The sequence below is a fragment of the Megalops cyprinoides genome, chromosome 5 (assembly GCF_013368585.1).
Source record: "Megalops cyprinoides isolate fMegCyp1 chromosome 5, fMegCyp1.pri, whole genome shotgun sequence".
Taxonomy (NCBI): domain Eukaryota; kingdom Metazoa; phylum Chordata; class Actinopteri; order Elopiformes; family Megalopidae; genus Megalops; species Megalops cyprinoides.
Genome location: NC_050587.1, coordinates 4,869,328 through 4,887,359, shown reverse-complemented (window position 1 = coordinate 4,887,359; position 18,032 = coordinate 4,869,328). Strand labels below are relative to the sequence as shown.

At 47.1% G+C, this 18,032-nt stretch overlaps 1 protein-coding gene across 4 annotated transcripts in view; it reads left to right on the top strand.

Annotated features, from left to right (window-relative positions):
• The window catches only part of LOC118777880 (rho-related BTB domain-containing protein 2-like), a 31,046-nt gene extending 26,052 nt beyond the window's left edge, over nucleotides 1–4,994 (top strand). For all 4 annotated transcript variants that reach the window (XM_036529116.1, XM_036529119.1, XM_036529115.1 and 1 more), the window contains 4 exons: nucleotides 3,816–3,966; nucleotides 4,075–4,163; nucleotides 4,366–4,471; nucleotides 4,722–4,994. In XM_036529116.1, the coding sequence (XP_036385009.1) occupies nucleotides 3,816–3,966; nucleotides 4,075–4,163; nucleotides 4,366–4,471; nucleotides 4,722–4,903 (528 nt within the window). In that variant the 3' untranslated portion in view covers nucleotides 4,904–4,994. The remainder of the gene's footprint in view (nucleotides 1–3,815; nucleotides 3,967–4,074; nucleotides 4,164–4,365; nucleotides 4,472–4,721) is intronic.
• The last annotated feature ends 13,038 nt before the right edge of the window (nucleotides 4,995–18,032 follow it).

Sequence of the window (18,032 nt, the reverse complement as noted above, 5' to 3'; positions counted from 1 at the left end):
TGACTAGTAAGCACCTCAGTAATTGGGGATGTGCGTACGAATTTTCCTTGAGCTAACCCTAAAATATGCCTACTGAAGAAAGGAAATCTGTTAAGAAATAATCATCGGGATCTCTCTCACCTGTTTGTATTTAAACAATAGCAGTAGAATGCACTAATGCACACCATTTGCTCATTAATGATTGAACTACATGTCCCTTCACAGAAAATAACAACCAGGAAGGCAGAGGTGAGGGATATCAGTGACAAGGCTGTGAATTTGTCAAGTAGCAATGCTCCTTAATTAGATTAAAAGTCCTGCCATTAGAGACTGAGCAAGCCAATCTGATTGAAGTGCTACTTAACCACATTTTTTTCCCTCCCCATGTATGACTGAGACTTTGATTTGTCAGTTGAAGAGTAAGTGCAAGAAAGCACATTCTAGGAATTGCAGAAAAACAAACAAAACTTCTGCACAGTCCTTTCCATCAACAGATCCTTAGAAAGGTTTTGTTTGGAGCCTTCTGATAAGGAGTTGCTACCTGGGATGGACTTGGATCTGTGCAGGTAGCTGCTTATCCGTTTCGGTGTCCCTTCTCCTAGTGCTGGTGCGATCGTGCATGCAATCTGTGGCAACAAAGGAGTGCCTCTTCTTCCTTCGTTACTCAGAAACAAAACCCCGGCGCTTTGAGAGAGCGGAACGTCAGTAGCAATAGTTGCTCTGCCAGCAATGGTTGTTCTGGGAAAGAGGCGTGAATGACTGGAAGTGGAGACTCACTCATCTTCCATCTTTTGGAAATAGGCAGTTGTTGCACTAGATTACTTTACAGTAGCTGAGGAAATGCTCTTAGCCTGAGTGACTTCCATAACTTACATTTCCACTTCCATTTTTGCTACCTCTTTACACAGCTGTGTGTCTGAGTGTGCGCTGTTGGAAAATGGGTAATTAATAGGGTATAGGAGCAGCGCCCCACCTGGGAGTCAGTAGCGTGCATGCGTGCGCGTGTAGGTATGGTTCAATTTTTCTGTGTCTCCAGAGCCAACAGCCTCTTTCGCAAAGCTCCTCCTATATTGGCATATCACAAACTTTGTGTGACGTTTTCTATCTTAGTTGAGGTGTTGTTCCTCTTGGTTTCCCATAGTCTGTCTGTTACACATCTCAGAGGGTTTTCTCTGTCAGTGCTTAAGATTTCCCAGAGATGCTGAGAGTTATGACAGTTCTACTGGACTCCCCCTTGCTGTAATGATGTTGGCTGCCGGATCCTGACACACTGGCTAGCTGTAAGGCTGGAGTCTGGGAAAGCAGACGGTAGAGTAGCAAAGGCTTTGGGCAATCTCACATTAATGGCAGTAACCTGTGCTGGAAAACACTGCAAGGCAGCGGCTGAACCTAAAAATACAGAGAAAAAGTGCAAATACAGAGAGCAGACTTTATAAACAGAAGCTAATCTTCAACCCTTGCCTGTGTCAGCCAGTCACAAGTTCTCAGCTAGCTGTACCTGTGTCAGCCAATCGGAGGTTCTCAACTTCTTCTCTGGCTAATCAGAAGCTCTCAGCAAGCAGGGCCTGTGGGACAGCACATGCTCTTTTTGGATGTGAGCTCATTTCTCACACTGCTGATAAAGGAATTGAGTGTGAGCGTTCCTACTGGCACTGTCAGTGCCGTGATTATCTCCAGTATATCCGCGGGCTGGGATTGCTGACCGTCTGATGTGCGGCGTGTGGAAGTGTCTGAGGGGACGAGCGCGTGTGCCTCAGATGCTGTTTCATTAGCACAGGAGCTGTCACAGCTGCCACGAGTGACAGACCCGTCTGAGGGACCAGTGGGCGTCTGTATAGCCTCTGACATATTTCTCAAAGAGTCGCGTGCAGCGTGGGAGGCAGGGTGTCTCCATGTATACATGACTTTACCTACTGCTGTGCTTCTCGCAAAAACAATATACAGTGCCTCAGTATGGTTTACGTTCGATATAAAAATCCAAGATATAAAGGAGTATGTAAAATATATTCTAAAATATATTGCTTGTATGTATATCAGTACTGTTAAACCATGTAACTTTGCATATTATTTTACATTGCTCTGCAGTACTGTATATTTGTAACATGACATGCAAATATAACTATTAGTTTGTTTTAAAACATATGTAATGTGTTATTTGACCTTGTGTTTTGTCTGGCAGGGAAGGTTGACTTACTTACATCCCTTTACAAGCTACACTCATTACACTTCTGTTCTGTTGTGCTGGAAGTTTCTCTGGATAAGAGCATCTGCCAAACGAATGTAATGTAATGTAATGTAAATACCCTGGCTTGGACTGCATTAGTGTAGACAAAGACAAAGTAGACAAAGGTTTGAAGAAGCACTGTCTGGACTCTCGTTTAGGGTCACCCCTCCATGTTTGTGGAGGGTCAGAATGAGATGAGCCCCCCCCCCCCCCCCCTCAGGTGCTGGGGGTTCTCATTACCTGCCACTAATGCTATTCATGATTGATGCCCTCTGTATCGTGGCATGAACCACACTTTTTGGCTCCTACCTGGCGCTCCCTGTCTGACCTTTCAGAGGTAATTAGGGGCCACAGCAAACTTGACATTCTGCTAATTGGTGCTGAGACAGGCAGGTGAAGGGTACCCTGCGGGGCTTGTGAAGGACCCCTGTGGGCCGCCCCCCAAGGGTCCAGCACGGTGACCTTTAGCAGTGACCTCCGGCGAGCGTGGGGTGGCGGTGACGGCAGAGAAGTTTCCGGGGCGCAATCTTCAGCCCCAACCCTTCCCAGTTTCTCCTCAGAAGCTCCTGTGAAGCGTCTGCCCAGGGCTCAGCAGAGGAAACAGGTGCCATTGTTAGTGTCTCCCCCAGAATGCTCTGGACTGGGACACAGCATTTGGGGAAGGGAGGGGCAGGAGTAAGGGGGAGTCTGGAGCGTCGGTGTCTGAGGGTTTCTGAGTCTCTCCGACCAGACGTTTCCCCTGGGTCTCACGGGACCGCTTCATTAGCAAGCGGCTCAGTCTGTGTTGGAGCTGGGTGCATTTCCGCCAACACTGGCCGCCCCCGCCGAGTGGGAACCAGAGATAATGAGCCGGGCCTGGCCGGAGCCCCAATCCCTGAGCCTGGCAGCCCTTCCCTCTCAGCCTTTTATCTGGAGGGATGAAAGACCCCCCGTCTGAGAGGACGGCCTTTGCCGCACACCGCTGACACTCTGCACTCCTTCCTGTGACATCATTCCCCCACTCCTCCCGGGGCTCTGTGCGTACCTGGCCATCCCCCTTCCCCCTGCTGTTCCCCTTCTAATCAACCACCTCGCCCTCCCTTATTAGGAAGCTGCTGTGACGCGCGACAAAGGTCAGAGCCAGGGATGGTCAATTTTAATGATTTGTATGAGCCTTTCAGTTTTTTTAATGTATGATTTTGTGGAATTTTTGAGAGCTTTTCTTGTAGGCCACATCTGTTTCGAGGAGCACTATGAAATGTTTATGAAAGTAGCAAACCTCCGTCATGGTTCAAGTTTTACAAATAGCCAGGCTCCTTTTTCATGTGTTTTTGTGTTCATGTCATTCAATTATGAAAGCAGGTTTCAGATGTGGAGTTTGTTTACGCATTCATATGTGACTGTGTGTGCGCATGCTTGTGCATGTGTGACTCGTGTGTGTGTGTGTGTGTGTGTGTGTGTGTGTGTGTGTGTGTGTGTGCACGTGCGCGTATGCAAATTTCCTCACCTTGTGCATTCTCATTGATTGGCCTGCCCAAAGGGAGTGCTCTGGAAACATCACTCCCTGATGGAGCTGGTTTTCCTGTGCTATAGTGAGAGCTGACCCAGGGTCCTGGTGCTCTCTGTCTCCCAGGTGTCCATCCTCAACACCAGCAGTGCCTGCATGCGAGCCGTGCTGGAGTACCTGTACTGCGGCTCCCTCACGCCCAGCCCCGACCTGCAGCCCATGGAACTCATCGTGTTGGCCAATCGCCTCTGCCTACCCCGCCTCGTTGCCCTCACCGGTGAGAACAAGGAACCGGCCACCAGGGGGCAGCAGAGAGAGAGCGAAGATGCAGGATGCTGGGTGTGTAGGTAATGCCTGACTTTGCCTGTGTTTCTGGCCCCCACAGAGCAGCACGCGGTGGAGGAGCTGCTGCAGCTGGCCGGGAATAGTGTGGACATTGATGGACAGGTGCTGACTTACCTGGAGATGGCTCAGGTGAGGCCGAGCATGTTACATAGGGTCAGCTTCTCACAGGGTCATATCTACAAACAGTTGCTGAAGCCAGGGAGGTCATTCAGAGGCTCAGATGTGCTTCTTAACATTTAACTTTAGGTCACTGATAATATCTGTAGCGTTGGAAAGAGCTTGTGTGCTTTTTGATGAAATGAACATTGCTCTCTGTCTCTTTGTCCTCCAGTTCCATAATGCCAAGCAGCTTTCCGCATGGTGTCTGCACCACATCTGCACCAACTATAACAGCATCTGTCGCAAGTTCCCAAAAGACATGAAGGCCATGTCGCCAGGTACACCCTAGAGTATGCTCTGTGTGGACCGCCTGTCATGTGGTTTTTGCAGTTTGTGATTTCTGCACCATGTTGTAAGTGTTGGTGCCATTCCGAGAAGTTAATATGGTTTCTCAGAAAAGGTCATGCCTGGTTATTTAGATTTTGTGATGATTGTATTTGGCTGTGGGTTTTTAATTTTATAGATTTTAATGCTCCTCTTCTTTCTGCTTTTCCCCCTTTTTCTCTCTGCCTCCCTCCTTCATCGCAGACAACCAGAAGCACTTTGAGAAGCACCGCTGGCCGCCGGTCTGGTTCCTGAAGGAGGAGGACCGGTACCTGCGTTCCCAGAAGGAGCGCGAGCGGGAGGAGGAGCTCCTGAGAAAGCAGCACACCAAGCGGGGCTGGTGCTTCTGGAGACACTCATCTTCCTCCGCCCCCCACGTCTCCTGAGGCTCCGCCCAAGACCTCACCCTGCCCCTGCCCTCTTCCTCCTGAGAGCCAACCACAAAAGGAGCCCAGAGGAGCTCTGCCCCCTACCCCATACCCTCCAACTCCTGCCTCTTTTAATCTAGCAGGGCCCTGTCTGATCCTCACAATTTTCTCCCAGCCTGAGTGACCGCTGAAAAGCACTGTCTCTCTGTCTGGCCGTGGCTCAACAGGACTGTTTCCTCCAGACTGTGTCACAGAAGCAATGTCACGTTGCCAGAGCCAAGGGTCACCTCAGCAGACTGGCGCTGGGGTTAGGGCTAAGGGGGAGAAGTGGACAATCTGATTTCAGTGTTGTGATTCGGGCTTGAGCTCGACTCTGCAAGGTTAATGACGCTAAAATAATTGAAATTTTTCCAAAACAAAAACAGCAGCAGGGATAAAAAGAAAAAAACAATTTGCAAAAGAACACAAAAAACATTACAAAAGACAAGCTGATTTTTGTTTCCGAACTTCAGACCTCCTCTGTCTGCCTTTGGGAAGTCTCTGTTTGCTCTCTCACCTTTCATTTTACTTGTCATTTTTTCAAACACCTCCCCCCACTGAGGCCTTACACAAGGACACCCCCATTTGCTCAAGAGTGAAGCTCCATCTGAAGATGCCTGTGACAGCAGTGTCAGGACTGGGTGGAGCCCGCCATCTGCTTCACAAATTCAACGCACTGCCAAGAGGCAACTCAGAGGGATGAACCACACCGGAGCAGCTCATTGGGTGGGGAAAACCACATGACCAAAGTAGATTCTAATATGAATCAGCATGTGAAAATGCTGGTGTGAGGGCTTATATTTCTACCACTGGAGCAGCTTCCCATGACAGTGAGCTGTCTGCTGGTGTGCGGAATAGCGGGACGGGCGACTCAGCTCTCTGTCTGCAATTACACTTCACCCTTCCCTAGTTCCCCTCTTGCTGTTCTTAAGATAATGGTCTCATCACTGCCGCTGGGGAAGAAGAACATCTCCTCAAAAGCATCTCCACAAACGCTTTGCCTTCCGATACCTCTCCTCCCTGGCTCCTCTCTGCTCCATTGCTGTCCTGTCTTACGTTGCCTCTCAAGGTGAATTTTTCACCCGTACCCCGACCACGTATTTTATTTTCCTGCTGCTCTTTCTCAGTTCTCTTTTGTTTTAGTTTTTATTTTACTCAAACCCAAAAAGAAGCTGTGAAGATCCTTTCTAAGTAAGCACAATGCAAGTCCTTCCTCTCCTCCTCCCTCCTCCTCTCCGTCTCCCCCCGAAGCCCTCCCTCGGACTGACGGACAGAGGAGAGGGCGCGTGCTTTTTGGCCGCCATCACCGTAGTGTTAACATGCGAAGCTATAAGGGAAGGCGGCGCTGCCGAGCCTTTCTACAGAGGGCTTTTCCTCTGACTGATAAAATGGTGCTCAGTGTTTTTTTTTTTTTTTTTTTTAAAAACATGACCGTGTGCCGTTTGAGGCTGTGATATGCCATCGGTCACCGTCTCCGACTCCAGACTGATCCCTCCTGGCACGTCAGCTCATCACCGGCCTGTCCATTCCACCGGGTACATTAGTAGCATGTTTTTCTTTCAACATTATGGTTTTAATTTAACTGAGCTTGGTGCAGAAATGAGTATGCATCGCTACTTGTAGACTACTTGTCCTGTTTTTTTTTTTTTTGGTTGTTGCACACATTAACTATGTACCGTGCATCAGAGAGCAGGCTTTGTGACTTTCACAGTCGTCCGTAAGTGGTTTTTGTTGTTTTTGTTATAATTTGCAGCTGTCAGTCTCACAGCTCATGCGGGGAGGCCAGTCTCCCGCATCGCCGTGGTGATAACCCCTGCACGGCAGCACCGTTTGTCCCGTGTTCATCACGTTCTCGTCACATGCCGGTGTGTGCGGTGTGTTGGGTTAGGCTCACCCTGTGTGTTAAAAGCACTTGTTTGCCTCCTAATTGGCGTGGGACTGACAGCCAGGGTGTGCGTGTTTGCAGTGGTGGTGTTGAATGGGCAGGTAAGTGTGGGGGTTGAGGGGAGGTGCCTGGCTTTGTACAGTAAGTCATTCTAGCAAGTCCGTAGGTTGTTCCCCTGAAGATTTGGCAGGCTCAGAATTTGTTCACTAAAAGCTGCATTAATGTTGGGCTCTGTGGACAGCACCCCGCTAGTAATGCTAACGCATTCTGGTTACCGCTCATGTGAGCAGTATTATCAGTGTGAGATTCAGCATTAGATATACAGGGACATGGGCGGGAGGGAGTTTAATTTACTGGATTCTTGCATTTTTCCTGTGATATCAAAGCACTAAGGAAGACAAAGAGAAGGGGGAAAAATGGGCTGCTTCGAATCAGAAGCAAGAAAATGTGACTTGAAATGTAGCATATGGTGCATTTCTCTGCACAGACTTTATTCTTTGGACAGGAGAGAGCACACAGTGTGCATTTGGTCGAGGGCTGGATAGGTTCCATTTTAAAGCCTATTGTTTAAAATTTAGCCGGTTAGAATGTCTGAGACTTCTTATCTATAATTACGCAAAGTGATTGATCTTGTTCTTGGCAGAATGCATTAGAGAATGTCTGAGAGCATGGATTTTATTAGTGGCCGTCCCTGGGACAGAAGGCAGAACTGAGGCCAGAACTGACTGCTTCAGGACCCGGTGCTGGGTCATTTCCGACGTGTGCCGTCAGAACGTGTGTCAGCGCTTTTTCAAAAAAAAAAACAAAAGCAAAAAAAAACAAAAAAGGAATCATTTTACAAGTGACTTTTTAAAACTTGTTCTGCATTGTGTCTGCTATTCAACAGCAGTATGTCTTAACCTAATGTGAATGACTATTGTGATATTGTGTCATTTTAAAAGGCCTTTATGTATTATTTGTGTACAGACTTGCCATGTAGCACTTACTCTATTTGTTGAGATTACGCTGTTGTTGTGTGGGGTGGATCTTTCCGTTGGTGTGAACAGAGAAGTGTGGTTAACAAGGACTTAAACATGCGTTGTCTCTGGGTGCAGTGAAAAAGTGACTCTTACCAGTGTTGTGACTGAGCTTATGATGCTGCCGTTTGATTGGCTGAAGTGATGGAGGCTTTTGGAGTGGACATGGAGTGATGGCGTTGGCTGTAGAATGCCTCAGAGCAGGTTGCATAACCAGCAGTCCTGAGAATCTAAAACTGACCTGGGATCAGATTAGAATTTTGAATGTGTGCTACCGTTGAGCGTAAGGCATAGTGGCAGGTCCGGATTCAGATTGCATGGCGGTTTGGTGGTGTGTGAGGAAGTGGAGGCCATAGGGCCCTGCTCTTCCTGGAGCTGGTGGTGTCTCTAAGCCCTTCCCCTCTCTCTGCTTTGGGTTCCTCTCCATTTGTCTTCCAGGGATTGGCTTCCAAACAATCTTTTTTCAAACATTTAGCAAAGCACTTTAGTACAGTGGCAAGTGACAGGAATTTTTGTATGTATTAAATGCTAACGAAAAGTACTCATTTGTCCACTCCTTAACCTGCAGAAGTATAATTAATTTAAAGATGAAAAAATGACATGCTAATCATAGATTTTAACAAAAAAAACAAATACATGTGGCAACAAGAAAGACTGTCTCTAGATTACGTATGTCACAGTCCATGTGTATTCCCTGAGGGGACCTCGTATCTCTGGGAGGATAGGGACATGTGGACACCCAGCTCCACATGAACTGTTCACCACCCACTCTCAGAGTAACCGCAGTACCTGACGTTTTGAGTTGGACTGTATCTCACATTATGCATCAGTGATTTTTTTTTTATACAGTATCTGCTTTCTCTCTGTGTTACTCATCCTTGCTGTCCTTATGCTGTAAAGGGAGCACTAGCCCAACTGTTCCAGACGCGCTGTCGCCCCCTGGCGTCTTCTGTGCCTTTTCTCTCACACCGTTGCCTGTCTTTCTGTCGTCCCCTGTGACCCAGAAGATAAAGGAGGGTCGTCCTCCTCCGAGCACCACTGCCTTAGAGTCTCAGGTGCTAGAACATCAGGTCGAATCCCCCCCCCCCCCCCCAACGAATGCCACGCCCCCCGCACCCCGCACCCCACATCCGCCTCTCTGTGCCCAGAGATGCGGCCGGCATCGTCCCCATGTCCATCTAGCACGCGGCGGGTGGGTGACATTGTGCTGCGGTCCTTCCTGTGAACTGCTCGCATGGTGACATAGTGCTGCATTCTCAGCACAGTTGTCAGCGGTGGAAACAGCCAGGTTCGGTCACTGGTGCTGACTCGGGATCAGCTGGACAAGTCCAGTCCTGATTCAGGTCACTTCCCTGAACTCAAGTCCAAGACAGTTCATTTCCACTTCAGTGCCAATTCAGTATTCCAGCTGCTTCCAGTGCTGTGTGATCCACTGAGTGAAGTCCAGAACTTTCCGTCATGCTCCTTGCTGATGTTACTTTTTTCAGTTTTGAGTTTTGAGAGGTTCTGTTTTGGAGTTTAACTTATGTTTAACAACAGCAAAAGCTGACCCCTGGCAAGTTTTACAGTGCAAGACCTAATATGCACATAGATCCTAGTGCAAGTAATGGGATTCTTTTCAGGCAATTCAGAAGAACTTGTTCCTGGGGAAATTCAGCAGATGACAGCGTCAGAATTCCGTTTAATTTAGAGTGTCGAGTTCCGTATGCTCTCATTCCCAAAGCTGTTCCTCTTCACCTCTCAATTTTGCACTTGATCACACTTCAATTGCAAATGAGCACACAACTTCAATTCATTTAGGAATGGACCTCAACCCTTGTCTGTGTGGAATAGAATATTCATACAGACAGTAATTTTTCTCTTCCGTTAGACCACATATTATAATTGAATTAAAATGGTTACCAGTAAGGGTGAATTGTGGGGAATGTCAGTCAGACAGCATGGAGGACAGATGTGTGTTTGGTTATATACATGATGTGTGGGTCTCCAGCAGACAGCATTTCTTATCTGTGGACAGAGTGCTTTGATCACTGGCCTGATGATTTCCGAGGGATTTTATGCTGTGCATCTACAGTATTTATGAAAACACAAGGGAAATCTCCTCACCAGGAGGTTTGGATTCTCTAAGATAAGCGCTAAATAGTTTCATACAGCACTCTCCAGTGCACTTCTGTTGATGTTCAGTGCCATGAGTGCATGTGTGTGCGTGTGTGTGCGCCTGTATGTATGTGTATCAGTCACAGACCACTAACCTGAGACCTCTCTCCCGATGTGAGACATGTAGAAACTGTCCACCTTCCAGCATTGCTTGTAACTGAACACGGCTTTATTTGAATCACCTCTGAGTGAATAAGGCCTTAATGCTCTTTATTAGAATGTGATTGTAAAAGGCAGCCTTGTCATCTGATTACAAAACAAGCAAGTGAGACCCTTTCCTGTCCTTGAACTACAACTTCTAGCAGCTCCTGTAGGGAGTTGTAGTTCAACCTCCAGGTGTCTCACGGTGTCCATGACTGCAAACGCTAGGCTTGGAGACAGGGCTCACAGAGAGACTGAAGGGGTTGGTTTCTGTTCTCTGTTCTTAATGTGACTTTGACACATTGTACTTAAGCACTTTTTGCCCCATTACCTGGACTGTTTGTCTTGAAGTTCATTGTTCAAATGAATAAGTGGTTAAAAAAATTTGCAAAACTGAAACCAGTTTTGAGGAAAAAAAAAAAATTTAAGGGCTTTCTTAAAGAATGTTTTGCTGCTGTTGCAAAAAGAAAACAAGTAAAACATGTTCTTTGTAATATTTTTGAACCACTGTGATTTGCACAAAAAAGGTGTTTTCAAAAAATGAAAATGTATTGCAGTTTCAGTATTTTGATGTTTTGACTTTTATTAAAACTTTGCTGAAGTCTTTGACCTAAACGTGTGTGGCGTGTTCTCTTATTTTAAGAATTTTCACCTGTCATTTTGATGATGGTTATCAACCTGAAGACATCACATTCACGTAGGTCAGTTTCAAGTGTCCCACTCAGTACATGGCAAACTTGCTTTTGTCAGGATGCAATACGTCACTTGTCAGTCAATATTGTTTCTTTCTTAAAACACTAACACAACTCAGAAATGAATGGAAGATGCCTCTGGAAGACCTTTTCTGATATCCACACCATACTGTGTACACACCGTATTTGATCACAGTGCTTGCCTGGAGCTATCCTGAGATCAGCCAGCAGATGGAGGCAAAGACCTGTCTGTTATGGGGACCTGTGCCGCAAGTCTGTACAGTACTTAAGAAGAAAACTAAGTTACAAGATCAACATTGGGGCTGAGGAAAAATAAGTCTTTGCAAACCTTCAGAGTCAGGATAAAATACAGTATGCTCTGAAACTCAGTTCCCACATGGGACACTCTGCAACTTATTTAGTTTTTCATCCTACTGTAGTGGATCCCATTCTATGTTGATCTGTTGGAGTGTTCTCCAACATTGCAAACACACACACAGTTCTTGAAGCCACTGACAGGCCCACCGAATCCCAAATCACAGGTTCCAAGAGATCCAACAGAACAAGAATTATGTTCGCATCAGTTCAGAGACCAGATGAGAACGTTAAAGCATCTGCAGTAGATGGAAGAATAAGATCTGGATCAAAGGCCTGAAAGAATGGAAGGCAAAGATTTGCTGAAGCAGGTATGTGCTGTTTACGCTCTATAGGAGTCTGTGAAATGCTGTCACCACTTGCGTGAGGTGTTGGTCACATCATGTCAACGTCTGTTTATTTTTGTTGATACTAAATTCATGAGAAGCCCAGGTGCTCTGCGCCTTACAAATAGGGGAGGCAGAGAATTTACCTTTATTTTGCAGTTGTCAAGCTCAGTTTTGATTGGTTTTCACTGTTGAAGGATGAAACCGCTGGTGCATGAATCCTCTTCACTTGATCAGATGTGGAAGTTGTGGAAGATCACATTGTTCAAATGAAGTGGTAAAAACGCATATTTGAATTTTTCACATAATTACATAATAATTCATTACAGTACACTGTATTCATTTAGCAGATGCTCTTATCCAGACTGACTTCCAGCACAATAGAACATGTATGAACAATTGTATCCATTCAAGTGGAATGAGCAAGTGTCAGACCAGGCTAACAGCACTCCCAGACCAGTGAGTGTGAGCATAACAATATTCAAGCACTACCACAAGTTAACTTAAGGTAAACTGAAATTAGACAGCCTAGAAAACTAAGGGAAGTCAAGTACATACACTACCATATGTCACACAGCCACTAGATCACAGTGTACATACCACATTGAAATATTACTAGTAAATAAGTGACAAATTCTTTATTGCAAGTATTCAAGCTGTATCAAAGAAGGTGAAGTTAAAAGCTTATCTCTGCTTTTAATAATAAAAACTGATTCACTGTTACTCAGTTTAAGAAGTTATTGATTTACTGTGAACTGCACAAAGCAAAGGCTGCCATAGTAATGGCGATTAATAAAGCAAATCTGATGATGAATGACCCTTATTATAATTAGCAAACTTATTAGTCATGAAAAACAGGTTCAGAGCCTCTGTCAGTTTAGCAGTAGTTTACCTGCTTCCCTTATTTATAGTTTACCTGCCACTGCTGGAGAGGGGCCACAGAGAAGCGACGTTTCAGGTCTTGCAGAGAAAATGCAGTCACACTGCCTCCTGGTGTACATCCCACCAGCATGTAAAAGAGCGTGTAACTGGAAATAGGTGCAGACACTCAGTCTCACACGAGAAATGATGTGTCACTTCGACTTGCCAAAAGTGCTCAACTGCCTACAAAAACTACTACAGCAATGACAACAATAACAAAGAGTTGTGTCATCATTTGTGGTTAAACTATATTTAGTCTGTCAACTTAAATATTGTATTCGTTACCATTTTTGAACTTGAAAACAGTAAGTTCATGACTCCCCAGTGGTGGAACGAACTCCCTGTCCCGCTACGGACAGCTCCTTCACCCCATTCCTTCAGACAGGACCTGAAGACGCACCTCTTCAGACTCTACCTGGACTGACCCAGCACACAATTGCTGCCCCCCCCCCCCCCCCCCCCAATCAGTGCTGTCGTAAATTGCTGTGATTTTTAAATTGTACTTTTTAAATTGTTTCTTGTTGCCGCCTTTACCCTGACGCTCATTGCGGCGTTTGAAGTTGTTGAAGTTTGCTGTTTGAAGGTGTTCGTATTAGTTGTCCTATAGGCCGTAATTGTACAAATCTGATAGCACTGTGTCCTCAAACAGACCTCGCTCTCAGCTGAGAACTGTCTCATTGTGGAACTGTACACATCCTGTCCCCGTACTGTCGCTGTATTTACTGTATGCACTTTTCTAAGTCGCTTTGGATAAAAGCGTCTGCTAAATAAATAAATGTAAATGTAAACGTATGTAACTGATTTTGACAGAGCTCCAGGTGATGTCTACCTTTCCTAGAGCTTCCACGTACCAAATCAAACACCTGCAAATCAGATAACAGCCATCCCACATGTATCTGTATGGAATGAGGCCCCAATTCAGTGAGATACATGCAGGTTCATGGGAATCCAGCCGTGCATGACTGCTTTTACACTGACATTAGTTCCGTGGAAATGATCATTCCCCATCCCTTTGTCGCTCATCCTCCCAATGCTTCTGACTAAGTGGCTGCAAACAGCTTTCTTCCTCTTTCACACCCAATCATGGCTTAGCTCAACTTCCGAGGCCGTGAGCAGGATGGACAGCATTTCAAAATTTTTGGCCGAGGGAATATTGAACACATTTCTGACCAGTTTCGCCTGCTCAGCAGGAATCAGGCAAGCAGTTTCCAGTAAGCGGGGGGTGATTTGTGATGGACGACGCGGCTGGCTCCTATTAAAACCTCCCGGACAGACACGAAATCTGAGAGGGTGGGGGAGGGGGGGGTACACTGTGCTGCAGGAGTATGTCACCGTGGCAACTGCAGTGATGTGTGCAATGCTGTGGATGACGAGTCTGAGTGTCTTACACTTTGCACGTGTTGGCTCGGCCAGCGCCGCGGAGAACGCTGACGAAGCTCCAGACGTTTCCAGGAAGGCTTTCACCCCAAGCTCTTAAAATAGGCTTTACTGGCTCTCTCACCCATAAAATAATTTAAGGCAATAATGGGATTTATGGGGTTCTCTACCGCAATAGCAGAGTTCTGTTACACGTGGAGGTGTCTGCCATCTCTGACTGCATCCCTGAAGGCTGGGTCACTGCCTTTATGAGTTCCCGTAACAGATGTGAGTTAACGTTAATGGCCGCCGCTCCATGATATATGACGCCAAAGCTGTTGGTAAAAGCTCTCCTTATGTGAGGTCCCTCTATCATTCAGAGAAACCGCTCACCATGCCACCTTTAATCCTAGACCAGGCAAAATTGTTCCATCTCTACCTCGGTCTTACACTGCCGTTTACTGACTGCCCCACCCCCTACCTCTGTTACTCTGCCCCTTCCCATAATGCACCTGGGCCTGCAGTGTCTCTTTTCCTCTGTCTCCCTCTCTCCTGCAGATGCAGCAAGCAGCCTCAATGCTCCCAGCCGCTCTCCAGCACAGCTACGCTGACCTTGCTCATCCCTGAGCAGCAGATAAGACAGCATGTAACAGAATGGAGGAGAGAGGAGTGGAGCGCTTCTTTATCGCAGAGCAGAAGGCCGGCCAATGAACCAAAACAATCCAGCGTCTGACCAAAGACTCCTGAGCATCCTAAACCTGAGATCTACCCCCCCCCCCCCACACACACTCTGTCTCTATCTCTCCATCAGTTACAGCTTCCTCCTACACTCCATCTCTCTGTATCACATCTCCTTTATCACGTTGTCTCCTCTCTCTCTGTGCCACATGCTGTTTTTTGTTCTCTATTCCCTAGACTCCATCACCTCTGCGATGTTGTTTAGAACATGCTTTTGAAGAGTGGTGATAACTGTTGAGGGGCAGAGGTTCAGAGCTCTGACCTCTGACCCCCTCTGTCAGAGATTTCTCAGATTTGTATTCAAGGCACACACTTATGCTTCTCTGTACTCTGAGTAAATCAGTAATAAGAAAAACGCCTTGTGTTCCTCTGTTCACTCAACATGGGAGGGGGTGAGCTTTGAGTGGTTACATTTGCAGGGGGGCTAAGGACTCCAGAGAGAGAGAGAGCTGGGGAGGGGTCATGCACATAGCTGAAGACTGACCTAACCTGAAAGGCTGCAGAGCTGACACAGCATGACTGTGCATGCCCCCTACTGACACACGCACGCTCACATACACACACGCACACGTGCACACACACGCACGCACGCGCACGCACACACACGCGCGCACACACACACACGCACACACACACGCATACATACACACACGCACACGCACACACACACACACACACACACACACACAAACATAAATCTCTGTTGCTGGGGGGGGTGTGCCAGGCTCGCGGTGACAGGGACAGGCAAGCAGATATCTCTATTACAGCACAGCCTGAGCTGAGCCCTGTGGAATGCTGGGAGATCAGCTCCCGGGGGATGGATCAGAGCGGGATCAGCGGAGCGCGGCTCACGGGTGAATGGGGTGGCTGTTTGAATGACATCATGCTCCCTGTTTGGGGAGGACGGATTAGAGGGCACAAGTGCAGGGAATCTGGCTCCTGGCACAACGGCTTCGTCACTGCTTCGGTCAGGGGATGCGTTGTGACTGATGCTCTTCGAGACAAAGCAGGCACACAGACCAGCTCTCCCCTCCCGGCCTTCTCTCCCTCACACTGTTAAACAGACACCACGCCAGCATAGGGGTCACACAGCCAGTAACGCAGAGGGGCAAACAGAGCAACAAAATAAGCCTGTCTTTCTCTCGCAGTGTGTCTCTCCATTTAGTACAGAAATAGGCTCTTTCCCTTTTACCACAGAGGCTAGTCCAGTCCAAAAAGCTCCACCTTAATGGAGACGCTTTGCACTTCTGTTGGAGTTTCAGAGGTGGAAAGAAATATCCTGTGTGTCTCCGCAGCTTCCTGGAGATCCTTCTGCAGACAATGAGAGACAGTCTCAGCCAATGGTCTGTGGAGTGGACGGGAGGAAAGGGGCAGTCCTTCTGGAGTGGCAGCAGAAACAGGTACCTGGTGTAAGAGACACACCAGCGCTCAGCTCCTAGCCGGGCTACTGTAAGCAAACAACAATATAAGAACCCCAAAAACAACAAAACCAGCATACTCTGCACTCTTCCTGAATATTCCTAGGTTGTCTCTCATTCATACCCTAGTTCAGACCCACATGACTCCAAAACCTCCAAGGCAACTGTCTGTTCAGGAGTCCCTCACCATCGAGGCAGTCCCAATTTATTGATGTGACCTTCTCACTGTGACCGCTGTGTCAAAGTACCCAGATAAACTGCAGCAACCCACTTGTTTACTGCCTAGTTTACTGAGTCACTTCCTCACTAACAAACTGTATCAGCAGTCAATAGAAAGGTGAGGTGATACTGCTTTGTTTTTGCTCTCCTAGCCAAATCTGCTCAGTTCAGACTCAACTGAAACACTCAGCTCACTCAAAAACATGTGGGCATGCTTATACTGTTATATACTAAGTGCAAGATCATACAGATTATGAGCAGTAACTTTGTTGGGGAATTTGATTGCCTCTCTCCAATATGCGCATGTGTTGGGTCCAGATCTTCAATTCTTCATAATGCAACTTGAAACTAAAATGAAGAAAGATGGCAACTGGAGCGTTTAAATAAAAAATAAAGACAGAGAGAAATATAGACAGAGATGTAAAGGGCAAGACTAATGGGGTGATCCAGAATATTGACCCAGCATGGAGGCTTTGTCTACCCGGGGGCTGGGCAGTGAAGGCTGGTGCTGGTAGGACCACCCTGCTCCAGAACTGTCCTGCCATTCAGATTGGAGTGTCACCCTCATGTCAGACCTCATATATTTATGGTACCACAGCAATGACAATATAAGATAAATATAGCCTGATCTTGCGTAAGAAGTACAGAAAACACAACCTCCACCCTGGCTCTGGTTGGGTTCACTGAATCCGAGCCTGTGAAACTCCCTAATTCAGTTGACTGAAAGTACGTTGCAATGGTCACACCGGTTAATGCCAGAAAATTACAAGTTAACAGTCTGCTGGCACAATAATGCACCCTCTGTCAGCTCTGTGTCACCGCAGAGAGAGGTTCTTCAGGCGATGGACTGAGAAAACAGGAACAGGAAACTCCAGGGCTCTCTGAGGACCAGCATAATCACCGCGCTAATCTACTGATGGGAAAAGGAGAAGCAGCTAATGACAGGAAGTCATTGGTGGGCAGATGAGTGATGCTCGCTCTCTGACTGTCCCTCTCTCTCCCTAATGACAGGAAGTTGGAGGGATGGTAGCAGAATGGTGGAGGCATGCTGCCCTCCTCTCTGACTAACTGTGCTTGGTGGCCTGTCAAACAACTGTTTGCCTGAGGTCTAAGGGTGTGCACAGGGGTGCCTTTGATTTTGGGCCTGGATTTTCTCTCTCAGTCTGGCTCCTGGATTGGCTGTAACTGGATGTCCATGGAAGCAGATGATCATGCATGGGGGAATGTGAGCTGGGGTATGGGCAGATTGGCTGTGGGACAGACTGACCCAGCTCATCCGGGGCAGCAAAGAGCCCTGCTGGAGCCCTGTGTCAGGTGGCAGAGGAGGTGTGTGACAGATGGGATAGCATGGGTCCTCCAGCTGGGAGGGAACAGAGGATGACTTCGCTCAACAGATAGGGGAGACAGGCTGGGACAAGGAGTATGAGAATCAAGTGTGCAAGAATCAGGTGTGCAAGAGAGTGAGCTTAAAATTTTGTGTGATTTTGTTTTGTTTTTGAATCAACCACATAACATCTCCGCCTTCATTTTTGTCCTCTAAGGGAAATGGCTGGAGTTCTGTGGTAGCCCAGAGCTGAGCAATAGTCTCAGGCAAAACCCTATGATAGATGTAACAGTTTCCATCTCATTATACATAATATGATATCTCAGTCCCCCGCTTTCGCACAGACCGGCATCTGGGAATAAACACGAGAGGACTGATAGCGAATGTAATCACACACATCAAGAAGCAGCCACAGGAAACCACTGAGCCATCATCAAAAGAGTATGACCAATCCATGGCTGGGATAAAAGGAGGCACTCCCCAGGTCCCTCGGGACTGTGAGAGGAATGTAACTGCCGCTGTCTGCTGACCTCCAAACCA